The 19,586-nt window shown below is 41.1% G+C and overlaps 2 protein-coding genes across 3 annotated transcripts in view; both read right to left on the bottom strand.

Moving 5' to 3' along the window:
• nsfl1c (NSFL1 (p97) cofactor (p47)) overlaps positions 1 to 12,093 on the bottom strand; it is an 87,557-nt gene extending 75,464 nt beyond the window's left edge. Inside the window, exon 1 of the mRNA XM_077714308.1 lies at positions 11,938 to 12,093. The gene's annotated coding sequence lies outside the window, so the exon portion shown is untranslated. The remainder of the gene's footprint in view (positions 1 to 11,937) is intronic.
• Positions 793 to 18,245, bottom strand: arfgef2 (ADP-ribosylation factor guanine nucleotide-exchange factor 2 (brefeldin A-inhibited)). Of its 2 annotated transcripts, none has more exons than XM_077714249.1 (39): positions 17,908 to 18,245; positions 16,117 to 16,147; positions 15,576 to 15,699; positions 15,169 to 15,315; positions 14,273 to 14,452; positions 13,872 to 14,157; positions 13,631 to 13,789; positions 12,984 to 13,099; positions 12,715 to 12,848; positions 11,268 to 11,502; positions 11,094 to 11,193; positions 10,727 to 10,866; positions 10,327 to 10,435; positions 10,049 to 10,241; positions 9,852 to 9,963; positions 9,570 to 9,775; positions 9,413 to 9,497; positions 9,029 to 9,200; positions 8,800 to 8,945; positions 8,492 to 8,620; positions 8,237 to 8,395; positions 8,006 to 8,153; positions 7,792 to 7,891; positions 7,669 to 7,709; positions 7,411 to 7,580; positions 7,158 to 7,309; positions 6,802 to 6,974; positions 6,538 to 6,698; positions 6,332 to 6,462; positions 5,685 to 5,814; positions 5,462 to 5,597; positions 4,933 to 5,071; positions 4,783 to 4,840; positions 4,119 to 4,227; positions 3,781 to 3,920; positions 3,393 to 3,570; positions 3,184 to 3,322; positions 1,881 to 1,998; positions 793 to 1,793 (listed from the first exon to the last, which is right to left on the bottom strand). In XM_077714249.1, exons 1-39 carry the CDS (start codon positions 18,062 to 18,064, stop codon positions 1,635 to 1,637), a joined length of 5,502 nt encoding a protein of 1,833 aa, XP_077570375.1. In that variant the 5' UTR covers positions 18,065 to 18,245; the 3' UTR covers positions 793 to 1,634. The 2 variants fall into 2 exon arrangements, with proteins under 2 accessions (XP_077570375.1, XP_077570387.1); XM_077714261.1 differs by having other exon boundaries at positions 7,792 to 7,888.
• Positions 18,246 to 19,586: the final 1,341 nt, after the last annotated feature.

Genomic DNA, 19,586 nt, shown 5'->3' with positions numbered 1-19,586 from the left:
TTGGTGCCTATCAAATTAATCTATTTGCAATTCTAAACTAATTCATAATCAGACTATGGATTAATATAATTAACACATTATTTAAGTCTGCTTCTAAATGATCTGGAGCGTCCAAAGGTTGTGATGCGAAAAGAGTGAGATGCCGAACGAAGTGATCGATTTGCGTCACTCTTTCAAGTGTTTGATGGCTTTGTCGTGAACGTGACGTCATTTGCTGACCCTTTATCAACATGTACTATTAAGATGCACGTTAACCAAATGCAACCTTTTGGAGAGGGGACTTTTTTTGCGTTCAAAGATTTTTTTTCTCTTACAAACAAGAATTTGGTGCCAACTCATGCACTGGTATTGCCATCAATAGATGTCAAATCAATTTGAATTGGGATGACTACTAGTATTTAATGATAACGTTCAATTGCAAACAATGTTACTTACAGTAGGACAGTTGTTGATGTGTTTCAGGCTTGTAAGTGGAAATATATCAAGATTATTACGTGGTTAAATGTAAAAACATTTTTTTTCCATTACCAGCATCCAATTAATCATCACAACTGTCCTGGAAATAGTTTGAAAAATGATCTTATATTTCTACAATCTCAGTAGGATATTGTGGCATTTGCAAATTTATGCCACCTCGTCCATAATGTTTAAAAAAAAGTCACATCCAATGTGGAATTTGCATGTTCTACCTGTGACAACATTGACTCTATAAGAACACAAGGAAGTTGTACGTTTCTGCCCGAAACAAGCAATTCTATTTCACAGACATCCTGTAATAAACTGGCTCTGGTATTAAACTGATCAGAATTCCAGTTTATTGATAATTTCATTTGCTCATAGATACCATCACAACATAACGGAATCATGGCATTTTTTGTTTCCGTGTTATATCATACATTGAATCTTACACTGCAAACGTGACCATCTGCATTTTTGCCTTAATTGCATATATTTATATATATTTATAAATTCCCTAGTTTTTAGGGAAGAAAATGAGACATCCACTGTCACAGGGGGAAGGAATGCTTCTCCCCAAAAATATTTAAATGCACTTTAAATAATTATAAACACGACATTTGGACCAAAACGCGACAGATGTGCAAAAAAGAAAGAGAAAAAAGAAAAGGGACACTGCTGCCTTTGCCACAATCACTCAGGCAGAGATGGGAGGAAAACTGTGAAATCCATTAACACACAAATGGAATGCATTAGCGCACGCGGACCAACGCTGTTGTAAACAAGCCGGAGCTGAACGCTGCAGTTTGACAGCAGGGTATGATGGGAGGGCGGCTGACTCACACACGATCTTTTCCCACCCGACAGGCACAGATGGCCAAAAGTGAGGGCCAAAGCGAGACATCCTTCCAGTTCCTTTAACTCATTCAGTGCCATCGACGGCCATGGACGTCCAATTCATTTGCACTGGAATGATCCGGGCGCGTTTCCAGTCAGTCCGGTCCAAATGAATCAGAGGGCCACGTTAGCGAACGAGTTAAGCAATTCTTACGCTGCCTATTGTAAGGCTGCCACGAGCGGTAGGAGACAAATAAATTAGCCGATTTGCTAGTCGGAGCAAGCCTCTTCTGCGGGAAAAAGTGTGGTCGGTTGAGCCAAATTGGGGCCGGGTGGTCTTTTCAGGAGCCCTCTCTGCCCACGGCCCCCGGTAGGGCGATTTGGAAGGCGCTGCCTATGCGCAGGAAGAAGCGTCGTAGGACGGCTCGCAGCTCTGGAATCAGGTCGAACTGCATCATCTCGCACAGGGGGGAGAAGTAGCACGAAGCGTGAGGTTTGAACTGGAGGGAGTGAGTGGAAGGAAACGCATGTTAGGCTAGTTTGTTTTCAACCGCACCGTGCTACATATTGCGTGTGGGTGTTCCTGCCTTGTCATCGGGCAGCCTGAGCGTCCTGGTGAGCAGCAGCATCAGCAGACTGTTCCAAGCTTCTCGGTGACTCTCCGAGGTCAGGCGGATGAAGTAAGCCAGGGCTTCGCTACACACCCTGAAATCGACAGAGTACCTGTTGTTTAGAATTCCTATTGACTAAGGTAACAGGTCAGGGCTAAAGCGTCAAAACATTTTCCGTGAGTCGGCAGCTGACTGACAAAAACAACCGGCTTGTTTTTCGTACGAATGCGACGAGACGAAAGCTGGCAAAAAGACAACAACATCGATGGCAATATTTCACGGCCAACATGAGGTAAGAGGAGAGGCAGAGTTTATGCAAATCAAGAGCAGTTGGTTAAGTGTCACTTCAAGTCACAAGCTGCACCACGAGGCATTTGAGAACACATCTGAAAATATGACTAATAAGGTACCGTATTTTCCGCAGTATAAGGCGCACCGGATTATAAAACACAATAGTAGTAGTAGGGGATTGTGTTATACATCTATTAAATGGAGCTGTAGTAGTAGTATTATTATAAGTAATTTTTTAATGATTAGCGCATGCTAACGTTTCTTATGCCATTACTTATGAAGCCTAATACAGTCGTACTTCTACTCACGAAATCAATTGGTTCCAACTTGAAAATTTTGTAAGTCGGTGTACTTTATATGTAAATTCTCTAATTATTTCCATTGTCCTCACACAACTACCAACTAAACCCTTTAAAATTGGTCAAAGTATCCCAATTTTGTATGAAAGATGTGAGGAAACGCAAAAATGAGAAAATTATAGGGAAATGATTTATTAATGTTTTAAAATAAATAAAGCAAACAAATGAAAACGTGCCCTGCGCCACTGAAATATCTCCCCCACCGGCCGTTATAGATTTAATCTCCGGGTTTGTCCGACAGATGGCGGCAAGAGCCTGTTCTACCGTGGCCGAAAGCCGTCCACTCTGTAGTACATTTTAGACTTTTACGTGTGCCCTACGTGTGTGTGTATGTGTGAAAATGTGTCACATTGTATTTGTACAGTTGTTAATTTCTTAATAAGGGGAATTCAAAATAAAATAATGGATAAGGAAGTGCAATTACTTTTTGGGGTGATTTCGTAGCTCGGATCTTTTTTGTATCTCGGGTCATCATTTCCATATAAAAAAAATTGTAACCGGAAACTTTCGTACCTGGAGGCATTTGTAAGTAGAGGTGACTGTACTTTCAGAATTGAGTTGACGTTTAAGGATTAACATTTAATGACAAGAAATAGTAACAAGGTTCACAAGAAAAAATTTGAACTCACAGTAGCAGGCGCGTTTGGATGTCTGGCCACGAGTCGCACAGCTGGGGATCCGAGTACATCCTGAACAGAATCCTCAAGCTGCAGGCTAGACTGCTGGTTTCCTGCTTCAACAGATTGGGCTTGGACTTCCCTTTGAAGCCTGGTACAGAATAAATGAAAGAATAAATCCAAGCATCCCCGTGGTGCTAACTCGGCCAGCTGTGACGTACCTGCCCTCCACAGTGCCGTCCTTTGCTCGTTATTGGAGTTGAATTCCTTGGCAAAAGTATGCGACTCCAGTAAACAGTCCAGCAGCTTGAAAAGGTGAGCTGAGGTCATGTGTTTGTACATCCCCTGATCGGACTCCGGACCGCCTGCGTCGGCTGACGACTCTTCTAGGACATCTCGCTGACGGAAGGACGAACACGGTAACGTTATGATCTGATTTCACTGGGAAAGAGTGAATCTTATTTCCTATATGAGGTAACCAAGTGATCATCAAAACATCTCCTTGGTTTCATTTGAACAACCATTAAAGTGCCTGTCACTGGCGTTTGTCTAAACTACACGCAACCAGCACTTCAACTTTGACCGGCATTTTTCTTGAAGTCTGCTTACCTGAGCGGCGGCCATGTTCTCGGCGTCCTCTTTCTTGCTGGTTGCCGGGAAGAAGACAATGTTGTCGATGGTTTGGATTAGCTCCAACTGTACAACACATTTGATGAGCAGACCTGCGAACAATTTGTGGTCTGAAACTCCTGTAATGACAAAAAAAGGTTTCACAATTTGTCACAATAAAAAATAAAACAGTAATGTAATGTTTTGGCCTTATAGTTCAGAAATCGAAGGAGCAATCCCCGGTTGGGGTGTGTGGCGTTTCGCATGTTTTCCTTGTGTTGAGTGGATTTTCCCCATTTACTCCCATTTGGCTGGTTCAAGACTCAGAGTATACTCACGAGCATTGGACTTGCCCTTCCAGGTGTCGTCACTGGACATTTGGCTGTGCCCTCTTTCTGACAGAGCTCTGTCATAGCTACTCTGGGATTGAGTGTCAAAATCAACATCCTGGAAATCAATAAAACAAGTGTTTTTAAACTGGGATCCCAGTATCCCACCCAACGAGTCAACAGAAGATTTTGAAATAAACGGGTACATCATTTGGAATAAGTGGACCTACATCACATACACATACAAAATCATAGGTGACAAAATCAAAGACCAGATCAGGCACAACACTTCTTTTTGTTGGGCCTGCCAAAGTAAATCAGGTGCACTGACTGACTTAGTGTTTTGTGCTACAAAAATGAGATAGAATGTTTTTTTTTTTTTTAAAGTCAAACATTTTTTAAATTAAAAATTCAAGTAATTTTTTACCTTTTTCCCATTTGTTGTTAAAAAAAGGCAAAAAAACAACAATAACAACAAAATGTTCCTGTTTCTTTTTTTCTATGTTAATTCAAATTTTCAATGAGTAGTTAGAAAAGCTAATGCGGTACACACAGTAATTAGGCTGGTTTTAGGATTATGATGAGGAGGAACATTTCTCCTCTGTAAAAAAAGTGACAAGCCTTGCATTAAACGTGACATTTGCATTCAAATACTGTTTAGTCACTTCCTTACCAAGTGCTTAGCGTCAGCAGCTTCATCTTCCTGCCCAGAAGGTCGCCATGTCAACAAGCTGATGAAGGGGGAACGAACACAAAGAAAGCACTGAGCAAGGAGACTGACCGCAATGTTACGGAATGATCATTTAGCAGCTGGCTGACGTACACTTGAGGGCTGGTGTTCTGGAAGATCTCCAGCATGCACGAGCAAGTGATGTTCCAGACTTGGGGGCAGAATTTCTCCCCATTGAGGATCACCAGGTTTTCCAGGCAGTTGGTTCCCGAGCGAGCCAGCTGTTCATTGTCTGAAACAAAGTAGAACTACGGTGTAGTACAAGAATGTCAGCCACTGCTAGATGTTTCATGACAGTGGATCCATCAACATAAAAAGTGAATAGAAAGTCCAAACACCACTTTTCAAATGTAAGGGTTTAGTGTCCAGTGCAGCATTTCAAATCTTTTAACAAATTTTCAATCATAAAAATTTTGCCATTTGAAATTGAGTTTTTATATCCACTGTGAAAAACCACAATAATCAGGGCCTTCACCAAGTGTCCTTTTAGTGTGTGCGTAGTGATGGGTACATAAAATAATCTGTATGTTGCATCTTCATCTTTCCGTGGACCTGAGCTGATTTTGTATTTTCTTCTGCATCACCATGTATAAAAATGTAGTTATAAACTGGAAGCACCCACCTTGCCGGACGCACCATTGGAGCTGTGTGAAAATGTCTGCCAGCAGGATCTCACTCAGTGGTTCGTAGAATTGCGTGAACACGTCACAGATGGCGTAGAGGGCATGGTTGCAAGTTGTCGTCATCCACTCAGTTTTCTAAGAGTGCAAAACGAAGCAAGGGGGCTAAGTTTAAGTGTTTCGCCACATAAAAAGCATTTCGGCTCAGCTGAGGGAATAATGCACCTCTGTCTGCTGCTCCGGTAGCTTCATGTTGTCAAAAATGCGGAAGACGATTCGGAATAGGTCGTGCCACCAGTGTTTCTCGAAGGTGTGTCCGTAACTCTTCATGATCTCAAACATGACTGTTAGACCTCTGTTGGGAGCAAAACACAAATCATTTAAAGAGGACATAAACAGGCAACAGGTGGCTGATTTTTGGCACATACAACAGCAGTTCATTTTATGATTATTTGTTTGTAACACATCAAATAACAGTTTTTTTCAGCACAAATTAGTCATGGGGCCATGTCAATGTTTAGACCACTGAGGTGCAAGTATGGTTTTGAGTTAAAGTATGTTCTAGATTCTAGAATTTAATTAGAAGCAATTAACACTCACTACGGGTTGCTAGAACATACTATAACAGCAATGCACAATGCCAATCAAAATGAACATTTTTAGTAGCATTTCTAGGATCAACGTGATAAATTATTGTTTATTTCCCCCTAAAAAATGTGCATTTGAAGGACAACGACACCCAGAATGGATTTTAAAATTTAAAAAAAAATGGTGAATGCTTGATTTGAAATATTTTTCACAAACATTTGCTATCCTTTTAGTCTAGACTTCTCCACATTGGACGATAAACCATTTATTTCTTGACTTGGTACCTGGTCCGCACATCCAACTTGCAGCGGTTGATGATACAAGACAGCTCAAAGAGGATGGGAAACCAGCCTCGAACCCAGACCCGATCCCCAGGAGCTACATTCATATCATCGCTAGTGTATTCCCTCAGAGCCTGCAAAATGGCCAAAAACAACAATACGAGTGAAGCATTTCAATGCAGATGCTCGTAATTCATGAAGCCTTTTACCTGTGGTCTCTCTGACACATATTTGGCGCAGTGGCGGATGAGTCGAATGGCCTCCATGCTGGTGTCGGGAAAAGCCGCATTGCACACGAACTCAGACAGGCACTTGACCGCGTCTTGGAAGGAATCGATGGCAGCCGCAAAGTGCTCCCGGAATGTATTCACTGAGGGTAGAGGATATCATCGGCATTAATATTGGTACACTTAATCTCTCGCTCCGGGTTTCAGTGGATTAGAACGCCGCCAGACGCCATTGGGGAAACTTACTGACAATGTGGCCGCTGGTCTGAAAAGCGAGTTCCACGATAGATTCATCGTGGTCCGAAGCTGCCTGGTGAAATACGGAGAAGATGTTCTTCCAGCCCGATCGGATGTTAACGGCCTGGGAGTTGACCATTTGTGCGACACACCTGATCACCATGTCTCTGATGGTGGGAGACCTTGGGACAGTGCCGCAAATAATGTCAACAATGGTCATGGGGGTGAAAGCACAAATACATTTCCAGAGAGCCCAATTGTTTACACGGCGATGGAAAAATGTAAAAGATTGGAAATGTTGACAACGTCATTGACTTGGTTAGACGTACAAAATATATATCACACATGCCTTAGATTGCCAATACCTATTTTTCTTCATGATATGCTCGAAAGGTCGAAGAAAATCTTTTTGAAAGCGGAAATTGGCCAACTCTCCTTTTTCCAAGAATTTCATGGACAGCTGCCGCAGCGAGTCCACTGCAAAGATGGCTACATCTTCATTGGGGTTACAGCCAACCTATAAAAGGATGCACCAATAGGATGGCACTTCTTTAGAAGACGGCGTTTACTTTGTAAATTTCAAATGCATAAACCTCCATCTCCTGTGGAGCCACCGACCTTATTAAAGTGGTCCCCTATGACCTGCCAAATCCGAGACCACTGCAGCCTGATGCGATTCATATTGTAATAGGAGATTTCCACTATCTTCTGCAAGCTGAACATTCGAGGCTGATGCGCTGATGCTAGCTCATCCATGGACACAGCACACAGCCACCTCACAAAGTCCACTGCAAGAAGAAACATGAAAACCAATGACTATATTTTTAAGACCAAGTTTCCAAGTTAAATCGTTGTGCAAACAATAGGCTTACTCACCAATCGCATTTCCGTCCAGTCTCGTAGACCCTGTGAAGATCCTGCAAGTACCAACGAAGCATTCAAGTTAAGTCAATGAATTGGCAACTCTACTTGTGTGATTATCTAAGCGCGATAGCTCACCTGTCGACAGCTACGACAACACTCTGAGAGCTGGTTTCTCCCACTGACTCCTGGATGTGAGCCATTTGACGCTTATCCTGATTGCCAACCAGGTTTCCTGCTCCACATTTAACATGGCAACAACATGACAGCTTTAGGTATTTTCCACATTGCAACTTGAATTTGTTTCTTTATTTGTCAGTAGCAGTCATTAAATGGGGGTTTTGTTACCTACCGAGTCCAAGGGGCATAAATTCCTCTGTTCCAGAGGGTAAGCCCTTGATGATGGAGTCTTTGTCTCGAACCACACCTGATAAGTAGCGCGTTTTCACCCCAGTGCCAATCAATTGAGCCAGTTCCAATTGACTAATGCATCTCAGGATCTACAACAATGTTCAAGTAACAATTATGATGGGAACATTAAATACATCCAACTGTGGTCGCCACAAAACGACGACGAACTGACCTCATGCCAGGAGTTGCCCAAGTAGTTTCCATCCGTGTGTGCCACAGTGATCAAGGTTTTGATGGTGTCAATGTTCTTTTGTTTCATCTCAGTGATGCTGGAGCTGGCAGTTAGAAGGGTGAATCTGGCTAGGGCCTGAACGTAGGCATCTCGCTCTAGCTACAAATGACCAGCAAAGCAGAAAAATCCATCCAAGAACAGAATAAAAAAATAAAAAAACAAGCAGTTAAAAAAAGGTACAAAAGCAAAGCATACCTGCATGGTGAAGATGCAGGCAATTCTAATGGCACACCGAATGCCCTCCAGACATAATGAGGCCACCTCTGGGTCATCACAGTCCTGAAGACCAACACTGAATGCTGCCAACAAAGGGGTCCACGCCAGCTGAAAGTTAAAAAAAAAAACAGCTTACCTTATTACAATCATTGAGGTTATTGTCAGTATTGCATAACAGAGTGATACACAGTGCCATGCAGAGATCAGGCACTTGCATCCATGCTACCATATTCTACACGGATGTCAGTAAGGACATAAGACGACAGTAGTAAATCGTTTTTGCAGACCTTAAACATGGGCCGCACGTGTTCCAAGTGGGTAGCGCTAAAGAAGGGTGCTTGAGCGTGGCTGACTGCCTCCATCAGAGCCTTGGCGGTTTTGGCCATCTGCTCCATCTCCATGTTGTACAACAGACGACGCTGCTTCTCGCTGGCTACATGTCAAACGAGAAAAAAATATTTGTTTGCCGCAGTGGGTAACATGCAAAGAAAGATTGGCCACAGGAGCTATACTCACTCTGCTTGGTGGATTTGGGTGTAATGGAAAACTCTTTGCTCTCTTTCATAGCTATCTTCTTGCCAGCAATTTCATCATATATGGAGGATAAATACTCCTCGGGCAGATCCTTACTGTCGTTAATACCACGGTTCATCTTGATGTACTGTTCCTTTGTCATCTTATTCTTCACCTAATAAGATTAGCTATGGTTACATGCATGTCAATAAATCTGAATTTTGGAAATACTCATCGCTGCATAAACATAATTACCAATTTCAGAAAACTGCTATACATGCTATGCATCTTTTTGGAATAACCCAAACACTAATATACTCCATTATCAGGCTATTTTGCAGGAGGTATGGGTGATATTGCAATAAATCCAACGAGCGCTCTTCTCACCTGAGGACTGTGCAGGTCTGTGGTGAGCATAATGATGGAGTAGGCTAGCACATAAGCTGTGTCTGCACTGGCAAACAACGTTTGTCTGCAGAATAAAAAGAGAATACAATAAGATTAAGTGACATACCAACTCCAGCATTGGTAAAATTCTCCTCACCCTTGGTTGCACTCCAGATATCGAGCAGCAAACTTCTCCATGAGTCTGTCGATCTTTTGGGCTTCCCCCGGCAGTCTAAAACCTTCCAAAAAGGCTCTCAGGGCCGAGACAAAGTCTCGCCCGCAGAAATCCAACTGGTCAACGTAGCAGTACATCACCTCTCTATTCCACTTGATGTTCTCTCCCAGGAACTCGCCCACCTGGGTCTACACATGGAGACGCAAAGCATCAGGATTGCTGCTTGGACTTGCGATTTACAATTCAAATCGATCAGTCACTCACCGTGTCCAATCTCTCCTCCTGCTGAAGAAACTGCGCAATGTTGTCAGTTGAAGAACCCAACATTCCCTGGTCTTGCAGGTATTGGATACCCCGCTTTGGCTTTTTGTTAAACCTGGGAGCAGGGTAGGGAAAAAAACAAGACAATCAATTGACTTTGGCATTTTTTAAACATCAACCACCTCTTGCTAAATGCTCACAGTTCGATGCCATGCTCTATGATGTCCTTCTGTTGTTTAATGACTTCGTACTGCTCCGGATGGTCGAGCTGAGATGAAGAAGTGACACTGGCCGAGACCGTGGAGTCCAAAGAGCTGATGCTGTCTCGGCGGCCGGTCAGATGCTCTGGAAGCTTCAACTCTGGCATCTCGCTCTCAGGCAAAGGATCCTGGCCTGCGAGAAGAAACAACAGAGCAGGTTCCAATCACTAAAGTGCTGGGGAAATAATCAAGTGAGGGAAGAGATCCCACATGCTTACCAAGGTTAGCTTGAAGGTTTGGGTTAACATACATGTCTTTGCTCCACTCGACCATACATTTGAGGATGGACACAAGACACTCCAGGCCTTTTTTACGTAGACTAAGCTCCTGTTTATAACACAAGACACAAACATACACTATTCAGTAATAATTCACATACTTTCCCAAACAGAAAATACAACCATTAAAATTGGGCACCACACTTCAAACCTACGGCCTCCTATATCATTCCATCATTCCAAAGAGACCAAGTCGAATAGAACATAGATGACTGTGCATTTTTAAGATGAATGATTTTATTGTATCATCTTATAGAAATCTTCACGTCAACACTATGGGGGTTTTTCAACTCTTTTTTTTGTACACTATGTATTAGTGGGGTCAACCCTAAAAATGTACCTGCAAAGGTGTCATTCCCAGCTCCTGGCCACTCCTGCCCATGGCTATTTTGGACAAGTCATTGACGAGGCGCTCAAAGATATTGGAAGCATTGAGGTCACAGTCGTAGTTCACGTAAATGTCGACGACACACTGGGCATCTGAAGAGGAAAGAACCGTTGCTTATTGGTTTTGGGTAAAATTCTCAAATACATGACTTGCATGTTAGCAGAGATGAACATATTTCAAAATATGATCTCATAAATTTTAGGAAATAAAACAGCTAAATGAATGGATCAAATAGTAAGAGTCTCAATAATTTGAATGCTGAATTCCACTAACTAAAGAATGGCCTTTATGTGACTACAGGTCCTATTTTGAAGCACACCTGCACAAATGCGTGTTAACGTCTGGATGACCATCCACTTGTGCTCAAAGGAGCTTGTCGACGTCTCCAAGATGGTGAGAAAAATCTCGCGAAAAAACACCTAAACCACAAGGGATTTGAGAAAATATGTCATAACAAGTTCACAAAGCCCCGCCTACCGATTCAGCCAACTACCTCAATTTGCATCTTCAGGTGGACCTTGAAATGGGAGAGCAGCGTGAGGAAGATGGCCAGCGAGAGTTCAAACACCTCGGGCACTGAGGAGACGCCATTTTTTGACAGCGCCACACACAGATACTGCTTAATGGCATTGACGAACATCTCGTGGGTGCGGAACACCGGCCCTGCACCCTGCAGCACGGACAGCAGCAACTGCAGGGACACAATCTTGGACCGCAACTCATGAGACCTGCATAAAGAAAAGATTGGGAAACACACAGAATAATGTAATATTCTATTGGTGCTTTATCTCTTTGCCAGGGGTTTATTATCTCAATTTTGTACTGAAGCCAATTATTATTAGCCAATATTATTTCCCTCAAGTACAACGTCAAAAGTGCTATGTGTAGCTCTGTCCTCATACTTTGTAATGGAAACGCTTTTGTAACTATAAACATATTCTGAAAAAAGGCAATAAAAATTGGCCATTAAAAAAAGTAAATGCCTCTTATCTCAAAGTGATGAGTGACTTTACTGTAAACCCAATGTATTTTTTTTCTGGGCAGAATGATGGTCAGTTAATTACGAATATTGTAAAAAGCTGCCCTCTGGTGGTTGAACTACAACAAGCGTGACGACCGACCCATGAGATTATAAACTCTTTTCTCTCCTACCATGTGCATACCTGTCAACTGGTACGTTCTCGCCGTAATTGGTACAACTGAAAGCCCATTTTTATATTGGTACGCTGTACACATGAAAATGGTACGCTAAACGGTGATTTTGAGAAAAAAAAATAAATTAAGGCACTTTCTAGCCATTTTTCACCATCCGCCATTGTTTCTTCCCGGAAACGCATGTCTGCCAAGTGATATATGTACCGGCGCCTCTGATTGGCTAAAAAAAAAAGATCATGATAAACATTTCGTTTTGTAACACTTTCACCATGTGATTTCCGTTTCCTGTTCCCTTGTTTATGTTTACTTTCATTTGATCAGCTGTTTCTGGTCTGTTTACAAGTCAAGAATACACATTTTCTACTTGTTGTTCGTGATTTTTTACAAAAAAGTAAAGTGGTAAGATTTTCCATGTATTTATACATATATGTAAGGGCGAAAACAAAATTTGGTAAGATCACAAATGGTTCGAGGTTGACAGGTATGCATGTGGTAGTGCAAAAACCATTTAAACGCATCAGAGCTTGGTTAACAAACAGTGGGGATGGAGTACTTTTGTATTTTCCTCAATCAAATTGAAATCATTTTATTAGACATGGCACCAATTAAAAGAAGCGGTGCTTCAAAGTGCCACATTGCAATTTAACGATAAAGCGTGCCTCATAGCACCACAATGTCCTTATCGAGTTTAGTGCTGTTGAGATAAAAAGGCACTGTGCTTTTGAACAATGGAACTCAGACGACTATGGGGTGTGGCCATGTCATTTGACCGATCTCTTACGTACTTTGGATCCGGGGGTCCCTCTGCAAGGGGTTTCATTGAAAGTTTGCACAATGAGCGGAAAACCAGGAAGGCATCTTTCTGTAGAATATGAGAGAACCGGGAGGTGCTGTGGGGTCCTTGAAGGCTCTCTGCATCCTGAGCCACATTAAGAAAACAGCAGTATTTGAGCACAATTGAATATTTCCAAAAATAATCCGTTTGGAGCGACACTGTTGACAGTGATGGATTTATCCATGTTAATGATTACGGTGGAAAGACGTTTTTGCTTACCAACAAATCTGCTGAGGAGACAGAAGAACGGTCTTCGATTATGCCGTTCGTCTGTAGTGCCTCTTTGGGGAGAGCATCTCGTGTTTGCTCAGACACGTGCTGGGTGGGAGGCGCGTCTAATGGGAGGGGATGTAAAGAGCAAAGATGAGAAACATGAGGAACACAACTATGAACTCCTAAGACACTTAATTAAATACCAGGGAGAGAAAAAAAATCAATAATGAATCTACTTTAGAGTACTGTTGGGGCCATAACCAGAATATTAGTTGTGTTTTGAATTGGATTTGTTTTCTTGTATTAACAATAAATTAGATATATTTGTTCATCAAAACAATACAATAATGATTCATAATGGAAGACACATTTTAGTTCATTCGGGTCACAGTTGGAAACTAAATTTTAATATTGTTTCCTAACAACAATATTTTCTAACATTTTGGCCTTAGTACCCTGATGTATTTTGTTATTTTAATTTTAGTTGCCAATGGCAGCAATACATGTACAGTCCATTTTGACTGGCAGGGAACAGGGATTTGACATGTAGCCCTGTTAATGGAACCCACAAGGTAATGTATGACAAGTATTCATATAGATGTCAATTAATGTAAATGCCTTATCTTAACAGAGGAAGTAAAATAAGTTCTAACCAGTGTGAGGTGGTTGTTCTTCCTCTTCCTCTCCTTCAGCCACTGTTTCTGGATCTGTACTGACCTCTTCAGCCACTGTTTCTGGATCTGTACTGACCTCTTCAGCCACCGGGACATCTCCTAGAGGAGTCTCACTGTTTTCATCTTCAAAAACAGATTCTACACGGGGAAAGGGATAAGATTCTAAACCCTGAGATGAACCTTAGATTGTGCAATGTTTCTGAAATGTTGCGTTACAAACCTCTAGAATGTGTGACCTCTTCCGTTCCGTTCTGTGGTACATTTCTGCTTTCCGAGTCTCCATTGATTGTTGGTGTGTCTGGGTCCAGTTCAGGCGGAGGTGGTGGCGTCGAATTGATGGCGTTTAGATCTGGAGTACTGGCTGCTGGTGATGGGGAACTCTGCGGGTCAGGGGTGGGCATACGGTCGAGCCGAGGGGAGCCAGATCCCCGAGAACAAGGGACCGGAGAGGGGTGGTTTTGCGGCAGACGCAGACGGTCCTTCTCTTCCTCCTGGGCCTCCAAAGCCTGGGGACAAAATGGAAAACAATATTCTGTAGTAATTCAAACACAGACAAGTCTAGGTAATTGTACTCATTCCGATTGGGGCTTGACAATGTAGATAATAAAAGCTATTACGAACAGCTTGGTTCTCCATGCGTGTGAAGATGACATTGAGCATCTGAGTCAGCGTGGCCTTGGCGGTAGTCTGGTTGATGAGGTTGCGGCTGGCCAGGTAGATGTTGTAGCAGGTCCTGACAGTGAGGAGGATTGTGCCTTCGTGGATTTCAATGTGCGGCGAAGTCACGGCTGTCAAGAGTGCCTGCGTAGGTTTAAGTCAATAGAATAAGTGAAGTACAAAGTTCAGAGACGAGGTGGCTTCAAGACGATGCATTGGCTATATTAGCACCAAGGCTGGATTGACATTTTTTATACATGAAAACACTTTAGACTGTGCGAACATTGAAGAACAAGAATATAACAATAATTTATTCGTTAGCAATGTTCATCTCAAGAGATACTTTGTCCTGTCTAACCTGATCGTGTGTACACAGTAGCCCAAACATAACTTCAGCAAGCTGTGGCGGCATGTGGACCGTAAAGCACGAAAGACGCGAAAGCAGGATCGTATTTCTGCAAACAGTGGCCTGGGGCGTTTATTTATTCAACTGCAGATGTAGGGAAGGGCCTCTTATTTATAAAAACTTGAAAAAAAGGACTCAAGGCTTCTAGCATGTTCTAGTCAACAGTATACTAAAGGAACACAATGGTTAATCATGACTAAATGCATTCCCCAAAACACAGAATTTCAAAATTTTAAAAAAATCAATAACTGAATTACTATGTATAGAACAAAAGAGTCAGACCCATATTTGAGGGCAATTTCATATTTTCATGCCTGCAACTATTCAAATTGAGCCTGTACAGGTGGATGCGCATTGTAAGAAGGAAAAAAAATAAGACGACAATGAAAATAATAATGAGCCGCACCAAATGGAATTTGATTCAAGTGTTCTGTAATGACTGATTTGAAAATACCTTAATGATCTGTAGCTGGACTCCCTCGTCCGTTTGCGGTCCCTGGAAGCAGTTGCAGATGGTTTCCACCAAGCGGTCAATCAGCCTCTTGCCTGGGCTTCTGCTGTCTGGAGCATTGCCTGTGATGTGGCCGTACGCTATTAATTTCTGTCACAAAGACACAAAAGCATATTTTTAAGCATCAATAGTAAAAATGTAGGTTAAAATGTCACAAAAGCCCCTCAGTCATAAAATATTGTGCATTTTTAGCATTTGTCTGACATTTCAAATTGGACCAAAAACTTAAAACAACTTAACTTGATTGAAACTTTTGACATGAAATTTCACCTGTGAGAAAAATATCTAAAACAATTTTTCAATAGTGTATATGAATGGAACATGTGCATGCGTGTGTGTGTATTTTAAACCTGCAAGCAGTCCAAAGAGGTGCTAACTATGCGGGGGGACTTGGATTGGCAGGCCAATTCAAAAGGCAGCACGTATTGGTCAGCCTCAATGTAGTTGGCTCTGGGTGGAACCACTGTGCCATCCCTGGTGAGGGCAAGAAAATAACTGTTAAACAGTATATACAAATCCAATGCCACAGAGTTCTTTTCCTTGTTCTATTGGTGCAACTGCTACAAATTGTTGTGAAGTCAGAAACATAAATATTGTTGTTGTTTTTTCAGACTACACTGAATCAGTAATGTTATCAATAAAGGAACATGAATTGTTAAAGTGTGAGTATTTTTTTCTCAGAAATTGGCTCTGATAATGAGCTTGTAAACAAGGTCAGTCCGCTGTATAAAAAGAGCTGAAAATCTGTTAATGGAGTTTGCATTGGCATTCAATACAAATTATGATAAAAAAGACATTCTTTCCCGAAAAACAGAATAAAAAAAAGAGACTGAATATGCGTGGGTCTTTGCTTCAAGTCTAACATCTACGTGAATGCTTGAGTGCACTTACTTTTGTTTCTCAAGCTCCGCCTTGATTTCATCTAAGAAAATAAATACAAAATTAGACAAGACTGACTACCTCATAGTCACAGTTTGAGGATTACGATCGCAACATTGAAAACCTTGATAACCAACATATTCAACTTCAATTTCATCCATGTGGAAATGATTCAGCCAAATATGATTACAAACAGGGTTAATTAGTACCTCACTAAATCCCAACGCAAACGCAGGCTTCAAACTTATTGATTCTTCTTTTTTTGCTATCCTCACATTATATACTCTAGTATCTGGAACTAACGTGTATGGCTTTAAAAGGCAAGACTTGGCATGTCAAATGACGCTGATCTCAACTAAGGCAGTGTCACTGGCTAACCACACGTATGACTTTGCAATACATTCCAAATCACAATAGGAGGCCATTACCCTCGATTATTCATTCATTCATTTTAGCATCCTTTCTATGTATCATCCAAGTATGTATGTTTAAATGATATTCCTGCACATGCATTTAACTTTTGTCCACAGATGTCAGTGATCAAGAAGATGTCATTTTAACACATTGAGGTTAATCAGGTCATCAGCCCGTTGTTACTATGGTTATGTTATCGCAGCATGCACAGGAAGAGTTTGATGGGTTCCGCAACTGCCAGAAAAATGACAAGCTTGCTATTTTATGATTGGATTTTGATACGTAGAAAAATGCTTTACGACACACCATTACGTGTTATTCCTATAAAACGAAGACAATAGTAAACTACTTATAGGACATGTATTTAACTGACATTGAAGGTGCTCAGAATTCAATTCATTTTTGTTTGGATGAGAATGGCAGTGAACGTTCACTCACAGTTTAGATGAATTTGACATGTATTATATTGCCAGTTACAAAAGCACAATAGGGATCAGTGGTCCCCTTTATTTATATCAATTTGGTTTCCTCATAATGTCACTTTAAATGTATAGACACAATTAAATAGTTGGATGAGAATGGCAGTGAACGTTCACTCACAGTTTAGATGAATTTGACATGTATTATATTGCCAGTTACAAAAGCACAATAGGGATCAGTGGTCCCCTTTATTTATATCAATTTGGTTTCCTCATAATGTCACTTTAATTGTATAGACACAATTAAATAGAAAAACATACAATAATGGTTGGTAAAAAGAAAAACATCATTAGAATGAACTCTTTCAGTGCCATTGGATTCATGAAGCGTGTCTAAATGGGTTTCATTTGAATGTTTTGTTCTTGTTTACACATATTGGCAGGCAGTTTCCAGTCCAACTGGACTGCATTGTCAATGGCAGAAAATGTGTGAAGACCTGCCGTCCACGTTTGGAGAGGTCATAATTTAAGTCGTGGAAATTTATTGACAATCTTTTAACGATTTAATGTCATTTCAATCATGCAACGGTACCACATATGGCGATTAGCGAGAGGCACGAACGTCACCGTATCCTGGTCTTACTGAGTGCGCGTTGTATATATTTGACTAACTAGGCTGTCTGACAGTGCTACGTTGGACACAGTCATTGGTCTGTGTTGCGGCCGTATAAAAGTCCACAATGACAGCCAAGCGTGGCGTTCTAAAGGTCCGACCGAAACCGTCGCAGTCGATCCCCAAGACGACGACCCGAATTTGACACTTTTGCACGTTTGCAGGCGCCAGCACGCAGGGCCACTTGGTTGCTAATGCTAGCTAAACGTGGTCGAGGAAGGCTCCAAAAATGGATGCCTGACTGAAACAGAAGAATATAAGGCGTCCAAAAAGAAGCACTTTGGGGGGCTCACTCACCCAGCGCCACTTGACAGGCTTTGCGCAGCTGGTTGTGTTGACTCCTCTTCACTTCCCGATCCGTAAGGATCTTCTCCAGCGCCCGAGACAGAAACATAGTCTTGGTTTTACTGTTTTCTGTCTTCAGCTGCTGTTGTTGTTGTTGTCGTTGTTGCATTGTTGGCTTATCCGTCCCGTGGTTTTCTCAAGCCGTCATTTTGGCCCGGTCCCTGCGGAAAAGCAGGTGACAAGGGATCCAAATGAACCTATTTGTCGGGGGGGATAGAGGAGCCTTCCGTTTTGCTACTCCTCAACCCACCGCCACCATATCTGCTACCTGTCACATCACGTGACCCCCAACCGGCTAGACCGGAAGTAATGGACGTCATATCCGCGTTGTCGGTGTTCAATCAAACGAATTTAAGAGAATTCTTGGATTAAAAAAAAAATATATATATATATTTTTATAAACGTATAGGTTATTTGTGAACAAAGTCAATTACAATTACATCAAACAGAATACAAATCTGTGCGTACACATTAGATATAAATATGAAAAAAAGAATTACTCCGTATCCTCCACCCTTGTAATTAACGAAAAATACAAATGATTACATAATCTCATCTAAATTACCACTAGAACCCATGTCTTTTATTCAGAATTTATTAATCGCTCAATAAATATATCCATTTCACAATAATATATTTGTTTTTATTCATTCATTCGTTTTCTGAACCGCTTTATCCTCATTAGGGTCGCGGGTGGTTCTGGAGCCTATCCCAGCCAAATCCAGGCCAGATGCACCCTGAATCGGTTTTTAGTCTCTGGTGAAAAAAAGGACAACAATGAGCATGTAGTTGTCAAAAAAAATGATTGACTGTATAAATGTATTTGCGAATTAAATGAAAGCCAAAAAGCTTCCATTTAAAAGAAAATGAATGCAAAAATGCGGCCCATTATTCTTTATTATTTTCATTCAGCGCCTCAACCAACAATTACAAACACACATCTATTTATTCGTACAGCTCCAGTAGAATCTTAAACCATATTCACTATTTGATAAAAATGTACATTATTTAAAGCATCGATATGAAAATACTGACAATCATCATTACAAATCTATATATATCATACCATTCATCTGGCAAGCAAACGCCATAGCTCAATCACTTAAAAAAATATAAAAATGTTCTGCTTTAAAACAAGAATTCACAGTATGAAAAAAAAAACTAAAATATTGTAATGTCCACGGTCCATCAGTTGTTTTATTAAAAACAACAGTCGGTTACTAAAATTCTCTCCAGTGGTCAATACATGTACCATGAGATTTTCTCAACAAAAATATCAACCGATAACACACAAACAAACACGAGCGTACAGGTTATTTAAAAAAAAAAAGAATAAAAACTGTATAAAGAAAGAAAATTCTCAAAACATAGACATGATTAGAGAATAAATAACAGTGTGTCTGCAATTACAATCCCAGTGTCCTGTGGTGCACTTAAAGACAATATAATTTAATATTGATTTTCAGTTTGTTTTTTTTAAACATTGGAATGACAGGGGCCGTGGCACACAGATTAAACATTAAATATTTTTCCAGTCAAGTAGAATATCAATTTCTTTAGATTGATCAATTGTATGGAGAATAGCATTGCACAAAAAAACGAGGCTGCAAGTTTATATAAAATATAATCAG

The sequence above is a fragment of the Stigmatopora nigra genome, chromosome 1, assembly GCF_051989575.1.
Source record: "Stigmatopora nigra isolate UIUO_SnigA chromosome 1, RoL_Snig_1.1, whole genome shotgun sequence".
NCBI classification, from domain to species: domain Eukaryota; kingdom Metazoa; phylum Chordata; class Actinopteri; order Syngnathiformes; family Syngnathidae; genus Stigmatopora; species Stigmatopora nigra.
The sequence above is the reverse complement of the archived record's forward strand: the minus strand, read 5'-3'. Positions and strand labels throughout refer to the sequence as shown.